General features: G+C 27.9%; 2 protein-coding genes across 2 annotated transcripts; one reads left to right on the top strand and one right to left on the bottom strand.

Moving 5' to 3' along the window:
- The first annotated feature begins 255 nt into the window (after positions 1-255).
- Positions 256-4,192, top strand: LOC8270571 (serine carboxypeptidase-like 45). Its single transcript, XM_048377674.1, has 10 exons — positions 256-508; positions 578-682; positions 810-905; positions 1,108-1,200; positions 1,275-1,345; positions 1,454-1,804; positions 1,896-2,023; positions 2,906-2,998; positions 3,102-3,219; positions 4,008-4,192. Exons 1-10 carry the CDS (start codon positions 256-258, stop codon positions 4,146-4,148), a joined length of 1,449 nt encoding a protein of 482 aa, XP_048233631.1. The 3' UTR covers positions 4,149-4,192.
- A 2,687-nt stretch (positions 4,193-6,879) lies between these two features.
- LOC8270572 (receptor-like kinase TMK4) lies at positions 6,880-11,016 on the bottom strand. Its single transcript, XM_002520583.4, has 2 exons — positions 8,388-11,016; positions 6,880-7,837 (listed from the first exon to the last, which is right to left on the bottom strand). The coding sequence occupies exons 1-2, from the start codon at positions 10,636-10,638 to the stop codon at positions 7,341-7,343; spliced, it is 2,748 nt and encodes a 915-aa protein (XP_002520629.2). The 5' UTR covers positions 10,639-11,016; the 3' UTR covers positions 6,880-7,340.
- Positions 11,017-20,217: the final 9,201 nt, after the last annotated feature.

Genomic DNA, 20,217 nt, shown 5'->3' with positions numbered 1-20,217 from the left:
CTGCATCTTTAATTGGTCAATCTTATATGGAAGGGCTTTACAATGTGGCCTTGTTCTCATATTACTATGTTTGACATTCTATATTGTTGCAAATGTTGCATAGTTTGATTTAAATGAATATAATATACTGTGCATCTTTTGTCTTATGATTCAGGTTGATAGCTATAAAATGTCCCATTTGTATGACCCAAAACTAAGCCACTAAAATTTGACACCCTTCATATTCTGTAGCTCTCTCTTGTACTACTGTACACCATGCAAACTCAGTCATGGATTGTAATGGTTGTGATTTGCATAACTTTGATAATAAAATGCAATGCTGCAGTAGGATCATCTTCCAAAGAAGACGATAAAATAGTGAGTTTGCCAAGGCAACCACAAGTAAGTTTCCAGCAATATGCAGGATACATTACCATTGATGAAAAGCAACAGAGAGCACTATTCTATTACTTTGTTGAAGCAGAAACTGATCCTGCGTCAAAGCCTTTAGTTCTCTGGTTAAATGGAGGTATAACCATTTTACTCGAGTCATTGCCATGCCTGTAACAGATATTAATTGAGTGGGATTTTCTTGCAGGACCTGGTTGTTCCTCTCTTGGAGCAGGAGCTTTTTCTGAGCATGGCCCCTTCAGGCCAAGTAGTGGAGAGAGTTTAGTCATAAATGAATATAGTTGGAACAAAGGTGCATACTAGTTAACCAAGAATGCATTTTTTTTTTTTTGTTTGCTTTTTATTTTCATTTTGTTTGTTTTTGGTATAGGATAGAAATAATTAATAGCTAAAAGTTTCACATTTGCTGTGTATTGCAGAAGCAAACATGCTATACTTGGAAACACCCGCAGGAGTTGGTTTCTCTTATTCTGTCAATACATCTTTCTATGATAATGTGAATGACACTATCACAGGTTATGATTCTTCCCATACCAGAGTTAAATGCTTAAACGTTTTCAGATTAACCTACCAGCCTCCCATTTTACATACCAAAAGCCATTATATATACCTTAGGCTCCCCAAGTCAGGCCAGGCACCAGGGCCTAAGCTAAGCCAATTGTTGGATTCTTTCACCGATACTGATACTGGTAAATTTTCTTTTTTTTTTTCCTTTAGCACAAGACAATCTTGTATTTCTGCAGCAGTGGTTCCTCAAATTCCCCGAGTACATGAGCAGAGATTTCTTCATCACTGGTGAAAGCTACGCAGGTATATTTGGATTTCGTAACAAGTACAAAGCTGCACTTTTGCTCAGAGAACTCAATCTCTAAACTCCATTGCAGGTCACTATGTCCCACAACTTGCAAACCTTATACTTCAGTCAGGATTAAAATTTAATTTGAAGGGCATAGCTGTAAGTGCAAATCAGAAACAAGAATTAAATTCTGATGACACCCTTTTTTAATCCTTGCTAGACTAACATTTTCAAATAATATATGAGATTGTTATTTGATTTTTTCAGATAGGAAATCCGCTCTTGGAGTTCAACACAGACTTTAACTCAGAGGGTGACTTTTACTGGTCTCATGGGTTGATATCAGATTACACCTACGTACTTGTCAATACGGCTTGTAACATTTCACAGCTAATGAGAGAGTACATGAGTGGCTCTCTTTCGTCAGGTTGTGAACTTGTAGCTGATCAATTATCAATAGAAATTCCTGACGCAATTGATGACTATGATGTCACTTCTGATGTCTGCCCATCATATTTGCAAGCTGTCACACTACTTAAATCATTTAATCATCCATTGATATCAAAGTTTCAGCTTTCACCATTAGGTGAATCACTTCAAGCAACTTCTGATCAATCTGTAAGATTTCTAGTAATGGACCAATAATTCTCCAAACTCTACTAATAAGTTAGCACCAAACTGACATTGCATTTTGCATGTCTCTTTACAGGAGGAAGCAGCAGAGAATATAGATCTTTGTGTACAAGAAAAGTCTTTTGAATATTTGAACAATAAAGATGTGCAAGATGCTCTTCATGCCAAGCTCGTAGGGATCTCCAATTGGACTTTCTGCAGCCGGTAAATACTAATTCTCTTCTCTCATATATAACTTGATTAATTGTGGGCGGAAAGAAACAGTTTATGCACAGAGAAAATACTTACCAAGCCAATAGAAAAGTGACAATATATTTAGAAATTTTTTTGTCTAGACTTGGTGTATGTCCTCATCTATACATCAAGGCGATAGATGGGCGATAGATGATTAACATATATTCATTAGTATTAAATAATGGAATATGTGTTAATCATTCAATATTAAAATGTAAATCACTCATACATACGTACTGATTTCTTATTTATTGTAGTGTATATATCAAACCTAAATAAGAATTTTTCATTTATTTATTATTATTAAACGACCGAGTATTATGAGTATGTTAAAGGCGGAAAATTCTTATTTAGGCTTGATATGTACACCATAACAAATAGAAGAGTAACACGTGTATGAATACTTTATACTTTGATATTGGATAATTGATACATTTTTCATTATTTAAAACTAATAAATATATGTCAATCATCTATCAGTTTGGTATATAAACAGTGACATACACTAAATCTAAACAAGAATTTTCCATCAAAAGGTATTGCTTATTAATATTAAATCATTTTAAACACTTAAAATACATTATCATTCCCCTACTCATTATAGGGTATATGTTTATAAGAAGTCAAATGCTTATTTAGATTCATCTTTTGGAAATATTTTTCTATTCTAAAATAAATATCTGCTCTAAAAATATATATCAAGTGAATTAAAGAGTGACTTATATTTATTAATATTATCTATTAATATTGAATTACTAAATATTTAAATATAAAATATTCAGAATACTTATACATTACCATAAATTGCTTTATATTTTCATATTCTAGAATAACATATCTGCATCTTTGCAGAGTAATGTATTATGATCGTCGAAACTTTGAGATACCTACCATAGATGTAGTAGGCTCACTGGTTAGTTCTGGCATCAGGGTTCTAGTATACAGGTAAGATCACTATGCTTTATCATCTCTTACTGAAAAAAGAAAAAAAGAAAAATGGCAGCTATAGCATGTAAGACAAGTTTTAACAATGACCTTTGCTTTACAGTGGAGATCAAGATTCAGTCATTCCATTTATTGGGTCAAGAACTTTGGTAAATGGTTTGGCAACGAAGCTGAAACTGAATGCAACCACCACTTACAGTGGTTGGTTAGTAGATAAACAGGTAATTTTGCTATTATCGAATACATTTCAGACACTGAAACTTTATAGAGATTTTTTAAATATGTTTTGAAAATTTAAAAGACATTTTCAATTATTTTTTTATATTTTTATTTATTTATTAAGAAATTTTTTTTAAAAAAAAATATTTTCCATGAAATTGAATATCTTACTTTGAGACACTCTTTTTTAACTTTTTCGGACATGTTTTGCTTTCTATTTATAGATAAATCTTAACTTTTTTTCTATTATATAATTCTTTATTATATTAATATTTTTAATTCCTTAAAATCTAAAAATTTCTATATATTTTTTTCATACATTATTTTTCTCTTGATATATAGTAAATAGCTATTGTAAAAAAAATTAATAAATATTAGCTAGTAATTTAATAGACAAATTGCACAATATAATATTTATTATATGCCAACATGACCAATAATATTAATTGTATTAATTATATCTAATTTGTATCTCTTATAATAATAAAGATAATAATATATTTAAAAATTTAAAATAGTCATTTATTATTTTTATGTTTTAACTTTTTATAAATAATTATTACTCATTCAAATTTTATTTAAAAATATTAACATAACTTCTAAATATTTGATAAATATTATATATATTAATATTTTCCTAACATTTTAATTTTTTATTTTTTATTTCATATTCTCATATTGTGTCATAACAGAGATGTCACACATTAGATAACCCAAATGGTGACTTGATTCTTAAATTCATGACTTTATTTATGTTCATTTGTTTGAGTTACTTTGTTTTCTTTTTGAGGTTGGTGGGTGGACACAAGTTTATGGAGACATCTTGACATATGCTACTATTAGAGGAGGATCTCACATGGCACCTTGGTCATCACCCAAGAGATCACTAGCTTTATTTAAAGCATTTCTATCTGGGAGCCCACTTATCTGATTAAGAACATTGATTTAGTTTCAAGAAATGAATTCCACCCTTCACTCTTGCCCAACAATAATGAATGCCATTTCCTTTCTCTCTTTATGGAATAATGAAGTAGCAAAGTGAGATTTAGAAAGCGATGTTGTTTGGACTCAATTTAGTTTTTAAAAAAAAAAAATTGAATCTTTTATTCAAGATTTTGTAAATATGACTTATTTAAGTTTTTTTTTTAAAAAAATAAGTTGAATACTTTTTGGAAAAAGAATAGATATAAGAAAATAAAAATATATTTTATTTTAAATTCAATTCAGTTATTCAAATTAAAAATAAATATTAACATTTTAGTTCAAAAAAGAATTTAAAATAATATTACCATTATTATGTATTCTTACTGTCTTTTTCTAGTAATAATAGTGAGAGAGGTGACAGTAGTGATAGTAGTGAGTGATGGGATGGTAGAAGTAAGTATAGCTGTGATGAGAGTGACGATGATAAAACTCATTTATTGTTTTAATTAAATTCAAATTATAAAATATTGTTAAAAGTTATTCTTTTAGTTTTCAAGAAAAAGTGTCTTACTCATTTATTTTTTTATTTATTTTTTTATAATAAAATTTATTTGAGTTAAATATATAAAGATTTGAATTAAGATGTTGATAATTTTATAACACAGACCAAGGGATAAAGTTAGTGGCCATTAAACTTTATTTTAATAATGAATTTAAATGTCTAATGCAATTCCTAGACTATTATTCAATTTCTGTTTAAGCAATTCATATGATAACCTTATAGCTAAATGCTTGGATCGGTGAGATTTGAATTATAGAATCCAATTTTAAAGTTACTTGGTAATATTATATTTGGTTGGAATTTATTAATAAATTTATTTTATTTGATAAGAAAAAGATAAAATATAAAATAAAAATAATAAAATTAAAAAATATATTTTGGTGTTATAAAATATTTTAGCTTACTAATATAAAATTTATTTAAAAATTCTATCTATTTTATTTTAGTTATAACTAATTTTATAAAAATTTAATATAAAATTTTAAATTAACTTTCATTTCCTTCAATCAAAATCAAAGTACATAAATTTTAAATTTATAAATATATTTTATAAATTTTAATCAGACACAGTGCAAATTAGAATATCTATTAGAGACTGTCTACAAGTTTAGTTTCTAATAAGTTACATTAATAATTTATATACACACAAGTATGAATATATTATACTAATTGAACAATTATGCAAATCTAAATATGAACAACATTTTTTGTTGATAATAATGGGAACAACATGAGTGATTGGTTGATGAATTATTAAATATATTATACTAATTAAATAAAGAACTATTTGTGTAAATATTTTTATGCCTAGCAAAATATGTTTCATGTTACTTCTTTCTTTTTTAATTTATGGTAGGGAAAAGTGTAATTAGGTGGCATTTGTTGATGCCTAGAAAATTATTGTTAATAATTTTTGTATAGAAAAATTATGTTTTTTCTTTTTTTCTTTTTGGGTTGGGAAAAATATTGAATATAGAAAAAGGAAAACTTTAATATTTAGAGCTAAAAGATTTTGCTTTTTCTTTTGGATTCAGGAATTTATTCTTTTACTTCATGTGAAAAATAATAATTAAAAATAAGAAACATTAATCCTCATGTGCAAAGCACAAACAGTTAATGTAGGTCTCTTTAGTAATCCTTTTTAAAATTATTTTGATAGTTAATTGCATACAAAATAATTTTATAATCGAGAGTTAATATTTTATTATAAAATAATAATATTTATTAAACAGTAAAGCATTAAAATGTAAGAGAAATTAAAATAGAAGGTAATTTTTTTATTATAAAAAGGTATAATTTTAAAAATGTAAAAGCGTTTAATCATAAAATATGTTTTATTATTTTCTGTACTTTTAACGGTTTCCTTGGCAAATCACAAAGTGCTACATGGAAGTTCATTAGTGGGTGGCTTGCTCACAGGCCAGTGGCTCTATTGTGGATGATTGGATTTTTTATTTTTTATTCTTTTTTTTGTAATTGGACTTAACGCACCATATGTTATTGAGTTTGTGTTTCTTTTGTTGGACTTATTGAACTTTGTCCTTGAATGGTTAGAGGATATAATTAGACCAGCTCAAATCATTTGTTATTTCTGGATGCAAGCTAATTATACACCAATAAATTTCTCAATAATTTTCAACTACCATTATACTTGTGGTAGTTATGACAGCTTTAAGATCTCAATCTATGGGTTCTTTGTGCATTCCTCCATAAACAATTCTTTTCAATTAGAAGAAGGAAAAAAAAAAAAAAAGGAAGAAGAAGAAGAATTTAAGAAGAGGGTTTTGACAAAGATCCCTTCAACATGTGCAGCAGTTTGATTTGAGATGGCTTTCAGTTGAAGTCTACCAAACTCGCAATCTATATACCTAATTTAAGTGTGGCTCACCAGTCAAAACACAACAAGCCCTCTCTCTCTCTCTCTCTCTCTCTCTCTCTCTCTCTCTCTTCCAGCTCACATCCATTCCATTTACAACTAATGCCATAATTATCAGAAATGCTTTGCCTTTTCTTGTCCCCAAAGGAACATCTAAAGTCATAGCTGTGTTCTAGTAGCAGTTTGTTTTGGAACATGCTTTTGCAGATTGCATACTTTACTCTGCTTCTCCAGAAGTCAAGTTCTCCAAAAGCAGCTATAGAAAAGAAAAAGATACAAAAGAGTAAAAATGAAAACAGATGAGAATAAACAATGCCAAACTTACCATTCAGAGAATATCAATGCTACTGAGTAATTGAGTAGTATAAAGCAACCAGAGACACAGAGAGCAAAACCTTACTAAAAATCATAATAATGTAATCCAGGAATTATATTACAACACTGTTGCTCTCTTGCCTCTTCCCCCACAGGAAAAAGAATGAAAAAAAAAGTGAAAAATAAAAAAGAAAGAAATTGCCCTTCTGATCCACCATTGCCAAATCAATAGGTTAAGAACAAAGAACCCAATAGAAACAACTTATAGCTCTACTGCTCAGATTCAATCAAATTAAGAATTTAATATCACGCAAGAAATGACAAAATCAATAAATACAGTGAAACCCGTGATATAGTTCTGGAGATTACTGGTGGGTTGGCTGCGCCCCCAATTCTTTACTTTCCCCTTTCCATCTTTCCCAAAGCTTCTTGATCTTCACTTTTTGTCATCGAAGATGAGTTGAATTAAATGATTCCGCAAAGGGCTTCGAGGGAATACTTGATTGCGTTTGAGAGTATGATATATCATAAGAGGAAGTACTTTCATCAGCTTGCCATCTTTGCAAAGCTTGCGGAAGGCTCATATGGAGATCTATGCCACCTTCATCTTCTTGGCTAGTAGGTCTCCATTGCTCCACAAGAGGCCCCAAGACATTTACTGCATGACCCATATCAGGTCTCTGATATGGCTCGGAAGCAGTGCAATGTCCTGCTAACTCAGCCACTCTGTAGATGCTGGCTAACGTCTCTTCATCTGGGTTGAGAGTCTGATCAATTGCCTTTGGGATGTTCTCCTTGTTGATTAGGACCCTGCGGAACCATGTAACTAGATGAGCCCTCTCATCTGGCATGTTGTCTTCCAGAGCTTTTCTTCCGGTTATAATCTCCATTAGAACAACTCCAAAGGCATAAACATCTACCTTGGTGGTCACCCTGCCAGTAGCTGGCAATAAACAAAATAAATCAGAATAAAGAAACCAGCTTCACATCCAAAATTTGAAGTTAACAAAATCCATGTTCCAACTTATCATAAACACTACGAATATGTCAAAATAAATTCATTGAGAATTAATTAAACATTGCAGAGACTGTAATCCACAAGAACATGTGGAGATGCATCAACTGTAATGCTGCTCATAAGAAGTTACGCATACGCATAACCCCAAACCACGATCAAAGAGTATAATGATTCATGCAAGAGACATAATGCCCATGAAGAATAAGAAAACGGGAGAAATAAAGGAAATGAGATGAAAATGGTACCAATAAACCTATAACCATTTTGTAGTGTTACTAGAAGCCTATATGACATTACTATTGTTACCACAAAGTTAATTATGTATTCCAGCATAGAATCCTAGAATTTCCAGGCTTTCCTCGCATTCCGAACTGCTGAAATCTTGCCACAAACAGCAATGGTACATCTCTATATTTCTGTTGCATAACAAGCTTAGGATATGTTTCAGAGAACAAAAAAAACGCAAAACACTTACCAGCATACTCAGGTGCAAGATAGCCAAATGTTCCTGCTAGTCGCGTTTCCACAGAGTACTTCCCATCAGGTGCATTTCTAACCAAACCAAAATCTGCAACTTTGGCTCTCATGTCGTCCCCAAGAAGAATATTTGAAGGTTTTAAATCTCTATGAATAAAACTCTGTTGAGCTAAGCTATGCAGGTACTCAACTCCTCTTGCCACATCCAGGGCAATGGTAACTCTTTGCTTCCATGCAAGGGGAGAATAGCCATGCTCTTGCCACTCAAACAAATGCTGTCCCAGGGTTCCCCGTGGCATGTACTCATAGACCAAGAGTCTTTCATTACCATTGACACAGTAACCTAAAAGAGCAACCAAATGTCTATGCCTAACCTTTGAAAGCACTGCAATCTCTGCCTGAAATTCTTTCATACCTTTAGTTCCCATCACTGAGGATTCCATTCTCTTCACAGCAATCTTAGTCCCATCATGCAACTCCCCTTTATACACCACTCCAAAACCACCTCTTCCTATAATATTGTTCTCACTAAAATTATCCGTAACTTGTCTAAGAACTTCCATTGACACTACAACATTTCCACCCTCAAACATCTTGCGATCACTCTCACCACTGCTCTGGCTATGTAATTCAGTAGGCAATCCATTATACCCATTAGCCCCACTCGGTCCTCCATTCTTCCCCAATGCCTTCTCACTGCCGTCTTTCTCCACATCCCCATACCTTCTGTTCCTTTTCTTATATTTATACAACACAAATGACAAAACAGCAACAAAAACAATAACAGCTATAATGATGCCAGCAATCATACCTCCTGATATCCCACTACGATTTCCTGAACCTGACGAGGATGCGCCCCCACTCGGTACACTGCCATTTGTGTCAGGTGATCCTGGACTGCCAGCAGGGCTTATTGTCGTCCCAAGCAGAAGGTTCCCAGGCGTAGTGATAAATTTTACTGAGCTCGGAAACTTTGGAACTTTCCCAGAGAGGTTATTATTGGAAACATCAAGAACCTGAAGCTGTGTAAGTTTGGTCAAGCTATCAGGAATAGAGCCGGTCAAATTATTATCATTCAGATACAAATTCCTCAAAGAAGTGAGATTAGCAAATGCAGGAGAAATGCTCCCTGAAAAACCTTGCCTGGCTAAATTCACAGTAGTAACTCTTTTCTGTGGATCACAAGTGACAAAATCCCAACCAGAACAAGCGTCATTCCCAGTCCAGTCATCAGAAAGTCTCACTGGATACCCAAAAGCACCAGCAATCTCAAGCATAATAGCCACCTGTGGATCACAAGGTGTCCCAGAACCAGTACAGTAATTATTCTTTCCATCATTAACAACAGTAGTAACGGATGATGGAAAAACAGGTGAAGGACCCTGCAATTTATTATTTGACAAAGAAACATTAACCAAATTCGGAAGGGAAACCAAAGAAGCAGGAACGACTCCAGTAAACTGATTATCTCTAAGCTGCAAATCGAAAATACTATCACATTTCGACAAATCTGGAATCGGACCCGTAAACTGATTCTTCTGTAACCAAACCTGAGACAACTGGGTCATCGAAGAAAGCACATCAATAGTACCAGTTAAACCCATTTGCTGATTATTAACCCACAAATTCTGGATCCCAGAATTGGCCAAAGAAGGTGGCAAAGAACCTGTCAAATTGTTATAACTCAATCTAAGATTCTGCAAACTGGGTAAAGATGCAAAAATATCAGGAATAGAACCAACAATATTAGCTTGGCTAGCTTGTAAAGAATTCAAAGTGGTAGATTCAGCAAGATCAACAGGAAGCTCCCAACGGGCAAGATTGATATTATTACCAATGCTTAAAGATTGCAAACTAGTAAGACCCTTAAAAAACCCAGATGGAATAGATGTGAAATTATTGGTATCAAGAAACAAAGATTGCAAATTCGATAAATTTGCAAGATTTGGAAGATCCCCAGAAAGCTTATTGCCCTGAAGAGAAAGGGTTTTGAGTTGGGTAAGGGTAGAAAGGTCTTCCGGTAAGCTACCAGAAAGATCTTTATTCGAAAGATTAATAACTGTGACTCTATTAGAATTATCACATGTTATACCTTTCCAATCACAGAAACCTGTAGAGGATTTTGTCGACCATGAAGTGGGTAATGGGGTTAAGGAGGTGGCTAAATTGAGTATGACGGCTCCGTCGTCTGCAACGGCGGAGGAGAGGAGGAGGTGGAGAAAAAGGAAGAGAAAAGGATGATGACCCATCAAAATGCTGGTCTTTCTTTCTCTTTTTCCTTTTTTCTTTTTTTGGGTTTTCCTTTTGAATGTGACTTTTTGAATTTGGGGTTTTCTTTTGTGGAAGAGGAATGAATGACAATTGAATAGGGAAACACACAGCTAAGCTAAAGATGATGATGATGATGGTTATGAATGGACAGCTATAGAAGGATTAGGGGTTAGGGAATATTGTGTGTGTTGTGATTTGTTTACAAATTATATTTTGTTTTTTTCTTGTTTTGCTTTTTCAGTTTAATGGAATACAAAAACAATAATTTTCTCTTTTAGTTTATTTTTTGAGAGTTTGGTGGCCAAGATTTACAGTAAATGTAATAACTTTTATCAACATTTCTTTCTTTCTTTCTGTTGTTTCTTTTTGGTATTTGGTATTCTAGCAAACTGTATTTTGTTTTGTTTCTACCATTGCATTTTAAAAAAATTTGTAATGCTGATGGAAACATTTAAAGAAAATTGACAGAGAATCTCAAACATAAAAAAAAAAAAAAAAAAGAAGTTGTTATTTAGTTCATGAAATTAGATTATAATTGTGTATCATATAATTGTTATTATTATAAATTTTATATATAAATTTTTAATATTTTGTAATTATTTATAAAAAATTTAAAATAATAGTAATTTAGAATATTTTTAAGTATTTTCTTAAAAAAGTTGATATTGTAAAATTTTGTTAATTTAATAATATAAAGATTATTTTAAGGTATTTATTAGTTTATTTTTTAATTATATATAAGCTAGTGCTAGAAATGTAATAAATACTACTATTTTTAGAATTAAAAATTATTATATAATAAAATATTAAATTCTTAATTAATATAATAATAATATATTTTTTAAAATTAAAATTATTATTTAATTAGAAAACTATATTAATAATAAAATATAAAAATATAATTAAAATTTTATTTTTGAAACTAAATTATTATTTAATTAAAAATTAAATTACTAATTAATAAATAAATATAAAAATAGCATATAGTTTGAGCATTATTTATCATTTTGGCCATCATTTTTAAAACTAATAAACTATAGTTGGATTAAAAAAACTTATAAGATATAATTATAATAGATTATATAAATATATATTTTAGGAAGGATAAATCTACTCAAGACTATAAGAGTTCAATTTTAATTATTTTGATAAATAGACTTATAACTTCCAATTAAAAGCTAAATGGATCTAAATTTTAACTAAACTTTATGAAATTAATGGCAGCGATGCTCATATAATCTAGGCAAAGTCGATGATGGTAGTGAAATATAGGCAGCAATATTTAATTTTGATTTTTTAATAAAACAGAAAAAGATTTTAATATATAAAAAATAAAATTTTTAACTTTTAATATTAAAATTAATATTATTTAGATTTTATTTTACTTTATTAACTTAAATAATGAATATAATTGATACATTCATAATTTTTTTAAAATTTAAATCTATTTAACTCTTAAATATAAATTTTGAACCCATTTATTAAAATAGTTGAAATTAGTCTTATTTAGTTCTAAACTATAAGTTAAGAGGGTTAAATCCATTTTAGAAATGATGATCAAACTTAAAGATAAATAATAATTTATGGGATAATTACTATATATACTCTGTATTTATTTATATTAAATTATTTATTCTTTGACATTTAAAAATATTTTATTTTTTTATTTTATACTAAAAACTTTTTCATCAAATTTTTTGTTAAACAACCATTAACTACATTTGGTTTTAATTTTTTATAATGCAACAGTGTATCAAAATATATAAAAACTACTGAAGAGTTTACAAGCTTATAAAAGATCATAAACATCAAAGAAATTAATATTTAAATTGATGACGCATTTAAAATATGAATGACACATTTAGTTATTTGGGTTAAAGTATAATAGGACATATTGACATAATATAAATAAGTTACTTATCAATTAACTCTATCAACTATATATTTAAAATTTAAATATTGAATGTGGTAAATTTTGATTATAATATGTCATGAAAATTTCACAGATGATATATTACATTTGTAAAATATAATTATAAATTAATAATAATAATAATAATAATAAATAAATATAGCATAGTTATAATTACAATAAATATGAGATCATAGAAATCTCACGTTATTTAAAAGAAAGATAAAGGAAGACTTCCATCAATCTTTTGTTTAAAAAGTAAATATCTAAATATGGATTATTTTCAAAAAATTAAAAGTTACTTTTAAAATCTTTTTTTAAATTTAATTTATTCAACGAATATACTATCATATCATGTAATTTATATAATAAATATGTTTATATTTGGATTTAAAGTTTCAATATGATAAATTAAACAAATATTCAAATTCACTATCTTTATATTATATATGTCTTCACACAATAATATTAAATATCACGATGCAAATTGCCAACCTAAACAAAATAAAAAGTGCATGATTTTAGTCGTTTGGATTCAAAAAATCATCTTATTTAATATATATATATATATATATATATATATGAAAACTGAAACAAAAGAATAACGTAATAATAGTTTACTATTAGACCTGTTTACGGATTTGGATATTTGCCATCCGTCTAAATTCCTCTGAAATTTTTTTAGTTTGAACACGAATTTTGATTTTAGATATGCCCGCACTGAACCTAAAAAAGCCATATTATTTTTTGATGAATTTAAAAATATTATTTTTTTAAGATCCACCCCACAAATTTAGTCCGATTCAAACATTATAATATAAAATATTTTACATTTTTATTGCGGGTAGGACTTAGTCAAAATTTTAAACTCGCAGAACTAAACTCGTAACTATAGTTAAAAAAAAAAATTTTAATTCGGCCCGAACTCAGTCCGCCTGAAATTTCGACAAGTCTTTTTCCATACATATTTTATAAGTTTACTAGAAAGTGACATTTCTCATTTTCATGTTATTTCTAATTATAAAATATTAATTTTTTGCTAAACATAGAATTTAAGTTTACTAAATAGGTGATTACACATAATTTTTAATTATAATATTAATTGTTTGCCACATATTATTTATAAACAATTAACTATGACATCAAATTTTTATTATTATCTTTAAATAACAAAATTTTATCTGTAGTTTTGCTAAAACTAAATTTAATTTAAACTCATATTTTATTCTAGTTATTTTTCTATTTAAAATATTTTAATTTTGTTTAATATAAATTATCGTTTTCATCAAGTATGTATAATTGGCTTTAGAGTTAAAAGTTATAATGACTTTGAAGTTAAAAGTTATATCATATTAATTTTAATAATATTTCATTTTGTTATTCACAAAAAAAATATTTTCAGTTTAATTTTTTTTTAAAATGTAATTAATTGAGAAAATAAAAAAAAATCATGTTCGTTTTTGAGTTTGACTTTTTTTTTATATAAAGACTTTTAATAGATATATAAAAACTTCATTTAATATAAATTTATTTGATATTAATTGTATTTGTTAAAGTAAATTTTATTCTGCACAAAGCGCGTGCAGTATTGTTTATAATTTATAAGGAGTTGATGTTGCTCAATAATCTTGTGATAGAATAGGAGTCCAGCCTAATAATTGCATGCATGATATGTTACATTCAACATTATAATATAATTAAGATATTAAACAATATTTTATGATTAAACAATAATTAAATATAGCATACTAATTTTTTTATTAGTATATAAATACAATTAGTATAATATATTTATTTCTACTGAAAATATTTTGTAATATCAAAAATTTATTAGAAATTCTTTTCAAAATACTAAATTTTCTTTTAGTATTATTGATTGTATTGTTTGTTAAATTATTATTTGATATATTTTCAGTTATATTTATCTATATTTAAATAATATTTTTCTGAATTACAAAATATCTATAGATTGTTAACTTATTGTTAATTAATTTTACACATAAATTTTAAAATTAATAAAATTAAAATATTGAAATAATAGTAATAATCACACATATATATATACCATAGTAATAATAAAATGTGAGATACTAAATTATTAAATAGTTTTTAAATTTGAACACACTGTTTTATATTAAATAAATTTTTATTTTTATAATGAGTATTTGAGAATGGTTATTTTTAGAATTAATTGTCTAAAAAAATCGAAACACTTATGGTAGTTTACTATTTTAGTCAATTTTTTTAAAATTATCGATTTAACTATAATTTGGTCAATTAAATACAATTTTAGTAAAGTTAAATTAGCAACATAGTAACATCAATGCAATTTAAAAAATAAAAATTTTAAAATTAAGTAACATATATAAATAATATAGTATTATAATTCATCAATTCAGATTTCTTATTTTTTAATTGATGTTTATATTACTATTCGCATTGATTAATTTTAATAAATAATTCAATTAAATTAAAATTATAGTCACTTTATTAAATCATGGCTAAATTAATAATTTTTAAAAATTATTAAAATTATTAAATTTTATTTTTATTATATAATTTACTCATAGTTTACCGTCCAATAAATAAATTAAAAAGAAAAACAAACAAACAAACGATGAGATTGGCTTTGCGATGGGCGGTATCGTGCGCAGCACACTGCAACGTGACATAGAAGAACTGTGTCCTCCGGCACTAAAATTCTCAGGGGCCCACAGTTAACGCGTGGAGCCCACAACGTGAGGATCCGCCGCGTGAATAATAATCGGCCACTCACTAAAAATATATAATTCCAATTAATATAAAAAAAGGGATCGCTTTTATAATAATGATCATCGGTTGTTAATTACTCAATCTGCTCCTAGTTTCACGCCAGGTCATTGGAAGCAAGAATTCAATATTATTATTAAATTATTATTATATTCTTAAACGGAAAAAAAAAAATGGAATTATTAAGAGGATAATAATAGACAAATTAGTTTGGTCAACACAATATATTTTTATTTGAAACAATATGATTAACTCTTCTCTGTGTTGCATTTAAACCAGCATTTCGGCTGACAATGACAATTCTATTACTTAAGCTTTCGTCCTTGGCTATAATAATAATAATAATTATTATTATTATAATCATAAACCACCGCTGGTGGTAGTTCAAGAGCTTAGCTTGTATTTTGCCATATGTTGACACTAGGTGTTTGTTAAATATTTTTAAGCTCAGGCTGGTATTATATAAAATGATTAATATGGGTATAATTTATATTTATATTATATTTTAATTTATAGTATATAAATAAAGAGAATAAAAATTAATAAATCTATTAGTGATGATATTAATAAAAATATTATAAAATATAACTAATTGTTATAAAAAATGTATCAAGTTATTAATTAGAATTTATTTAGCTATTTAATCAATTGCATGCATAATTTGTACTACAAACTATTTTTATATTTATTAAACTACAGGTAATTTTATCTTTTAGAACATTTATTTAAATTCTTTCGATTTTCTTTTATTTGTATAATGTTATTAGAACTATCGAATGGATCAAAAGACTTTGATCAAAACGCTGAAATAATGAATATGCTAATGCTTTTTTCCGAATATAATTATATAGTGCCATTGATGCATCTACAATATCTCATTGCATATAAAATGGATATGAAGGCATTATTTGTGAAATTTTTCATCTTGCCTTTCAAACTTCAAAAGTTCGTTCAATGCAATTTCTAAGAGACGACTGCCACCGATTGAAAATCTCTTTCAACCTCTTTGATTGACTACTATATTAAAATTCGGATAGATGATATCTCACTCTCTTATAAGGTATAATATTTCCTTCTATTTATTGACATCCATCATCTAATGAGCAATTTTTTCCTAAAAAGAAACATGTGAACATCATAAAATAATGTAACTTATATATATATATATATATGATAAAATATAATACAAGTACCTAGTGATGGGGCTTAGGAAGTCTTAATATTTTTTGTGTGGGTAGCATATTAAAAAAGTCGTCCATCATGTTTTCCTGATGGATTTTGATGGAAGATTTAAGTGTCCAGAAGATGCTAACTCTAAGTTTAATAAGCTATATAATCATTTTACTTCTTTTGTGTGTATTAACTTTAATGTTTGTTTGTTATGAAAATAAAAATAGTACAAAAAGAACCGCCAATTTTGTCATAGATCAAGCTCAAACGAATCTCACATTAGGGAATACAGCTTATATGTCAAGATATTCAACAGGTCAGAACGTGTGTGCATCACGAATTAATTTGTAGCCAGTCAGGTATTAAACTATTGCCAATCTTGTAATTAGAGGTGTTTGATAGATAAATTTTGAAGTTGAAGAGGATGGGTGACTAATATGTATAAGTACAAGAGCCTTTATGCCTATATTCTTTCCTTTGTTTTTCATAAGCAAATTGGCTAAATGAATCTTCGTGTATAGATGTTCTACCTATAATATCGTTCTAGTGTTCATCAAAAACTTCTTCTACATTAGCAGCCTGCTCCATAGGAATCACATCATCAACATCCACTTCTTCAAAATTGTAAGGTAAACTTTCAGATGATGGAGCATATGCAAACTCTCATCTAGTCACAATGCCCATAAACATAATTTCATATTTTTCATTAAGTCTTTGTCCAATTTTTTTTTTTCTCCAAATCTTGCAAAACTTGGATTTTCCTAAAACATATGTAAAGAAAAGATAAAAGTAATCCATAAATCAATTTAATCTATTTAATTAGTTAAATTTAAAATAATATATACTTGAATTTTCTCATCCCACCACTCAGCAAGAGCATCAATTGTACTATTAGTAGGATTTCATTCTAATCCAGTTTCCTTTTCTTTTAATTCTTTCCACAACTTCCATTGTTCCTTCATCCAATCCCATTTGTGTTTTAATTGTTATTTAGTGAAGGAAGTATCAATAACTTTAATTTCATTTTCTACCTAAGACCATCCTTCCCAATATATAAATAAAAAAATTAAATTATTTGCTAGTCCATGCAACCCTTCCATTACTTTTATTCTTCCCACTCATATTGCAACCCATAAACGTAATTAAATATTTATATATTAATTTCATCCTAGATTAAGACTTTATTTTATCATTTTTAATAATTTATGAAAAGACAATCTAATTATGTTCAAATAGATAATATAATTTACTAAGTCCCAGTTGTTTGACTGAAAGAAAAGAGACTAATAGTGAGAAATAAATGCCACTTAGCTCAAGGTATACTACCAAATAAAGAAAAAAAAGGAAAAAACAAATGAATATATAAAACAGACTAATATTTTTCAGTTTTAACTAATGTATTTCAATCACATGAATAATAGAACTCTTATGAAAGTATAAGAACATTACAAGTCATTAGATATGTGAGTACATCTAAAGACAGAATTCTGAACCCAATAGAAGTGTGAATATATACAGGTAAAAATGTGAGTTAATATTTGTTGATAATTCTTAATTTATGAAGGAAAGCTAATCATTATTTTGTTAATCATGATAATAAGAAATAAAAATTAAACTCGTGATTGATATAAATTATATAAGCATATACTATAGATAAAAGAATCAGTTGTTTTGAATAAAAATAAAGGAAACATGAAGTATATAATTTAAATAGGATAGCACTAAAATAGGATAGTTGATCCTATCAGTTGTTGTTTGAGTTTGAATCAGCTATCAGCAACTAATACTAAAACTTTATCAAACGAGGGTTGTTCAGCCGTTGGGTATAAATCAGCTAACAACTAACCTAAACAGTTGAACTAAATACTCCCGCTAACTCATATTTTCTAAATATTTTATCTCTCAAAATTCTGTGGTTATTTAATTCGGATGATCATATATTGCAACCTAGGTTTGCAACCCAATTTCTTGGTGAAATCAAAACCTCCTGCTTGAATTAAATTCTCCAGAGTGACAAGTTCAAGATTCCAAAACTTGATCCTTCTATTAATTGTGTGTTACTAGAGAATTGCTCTTTTTTATTCTTCTTAAGAACATTGATATATATACATATATATATAACTTAGTCGCATGAAGTCACTATTAAAAAAGTAAGACTAATCTCTATTTTTCATCTTGTAATTTATTTGCAGGTGAACACCATCCCATATGATAAGAGTTCTATGAAGAGCAGACTTGTGGCATTTTTAAGGAATAAAGTTTAATTTGGCTAGTGACCTTATCGTTTAGGTTTAATTAGTATATAATTTTTAAAATTTATGGATATTTTAATTCAAACTTTTATATATTTGGTTTAAGCTTTTTTTTAGACAAAAATGAGAGAGTTAGTTACACATTCTCTAAAAAAAGAGTGGATATAATAAAGGCCTAATTACCAATTAAATTTGAACTTTGAGGTTCTTAACAATTTTAGCTAGTTAAAGTACTTTGGCATGTGTAACGTAAAGTGCTCAGTAATACATATGATGTGTTTGTGAAAATGCATAAAAGATATTGCTCTCTAATGTTAAAATTATAAAAAAATATTAGTGATTACTAAAATTGTTATATTTTAAAGGTGTATATTTCATGAGTCTGCTTTTTGTCTGTTCATCAAATCGATTGCCATATCAACAGTTATTACTAAATTTTTTAAACTTTTTCATCAGATAGTATAATCAAGAAAATCTAAAAGTATAGGTATTAACTTATAAATTCCAAAAGGGCTAGTTAAAATTGTTAAAAAGTTGAAAGTTCATAATTTAGTTAGCAATTAGGACTGCAATAAAAATATTGATTTTTAAATTAAATTAAAAAATCAAAATTGATATTTTAAATAGAAAAAATCAAATAAGATTGATTATATTAAAAAATAAAATTATTTTTTAAAATTATTATAAATTTTTTAAAGTAATCTTTTATTTATGATAGAGAAAGTGTTAAGCTCGTTTAAAATTATTAAAATAATCTTTTTTAAAATTATTCATTTCATTTCTGGAAAAATACATGAGAGAGAAAGTAAAATAAAAATAATAAAGTTGTAAGAAATATTTTGGTATTATGAAATACAGTAACAAATTAATATAGAATTCATTTGAAAATTCTAGGTAGAATTTAGTTTAGCTATAATTTATTATAAACAAATTTGAATATGTAGAATTCTAAATTAATTTGTACTTCATTGAAAACATATAAACTTTAGATTTGCAAATGAGTTTTAATTTTTTTTTTTATAAATTTCAACCAAAATACGGTGTTAAGCTAGTTTAAATTCATAAGATAAATAATTTTTTATATTAAACTTAGCTCAATGATAAATGAAATATGCTTTAAATAATCAAAGTTTGACTTAACTCGATTCATAGCTCGATTCTGTAGCAGCCCTAATAAACTTTGAACAGAATCTAAAAGTAACAAGAAAGGGAGAAAACTAGTGATCCTTATTCTTCCAAAAAACTCAATAAATTCGGACTCAATTTCTTCTAAAACTTGCAAAATTGTATTTGTGCATGTCCCTGTAGGTGGGCTAACTCATCCTTGGAATCATGGTAAATTTACAACAGAGAATGACCAATTCCTTGCCCAAAACTTTCATTGATATGCAATGGGCTTCAAATGTTGTATTTGGGCTCCAATTTGCTATTAATCACTTCGTATATTTTCCTTT

This window comes from Ricinus communis, chromosome 1 (genome assembly GCF_019578655.1).
Source record: "Ricinus communis isolate WT05 ecotype wild-type chromosome 1, ASM1957865v1, whole genome shotgun sequence".
Classification (NCBI taxonomy): Eukaryota; Viridiplantae; Streptophyta; class Magnoliopsida; order Malpighiales; family Euphorbiaceae; genus Ricinus; species Ricinus communis.
This window is presented reverse-complemented; position numbering and strand designations above follow the sequence as displayed.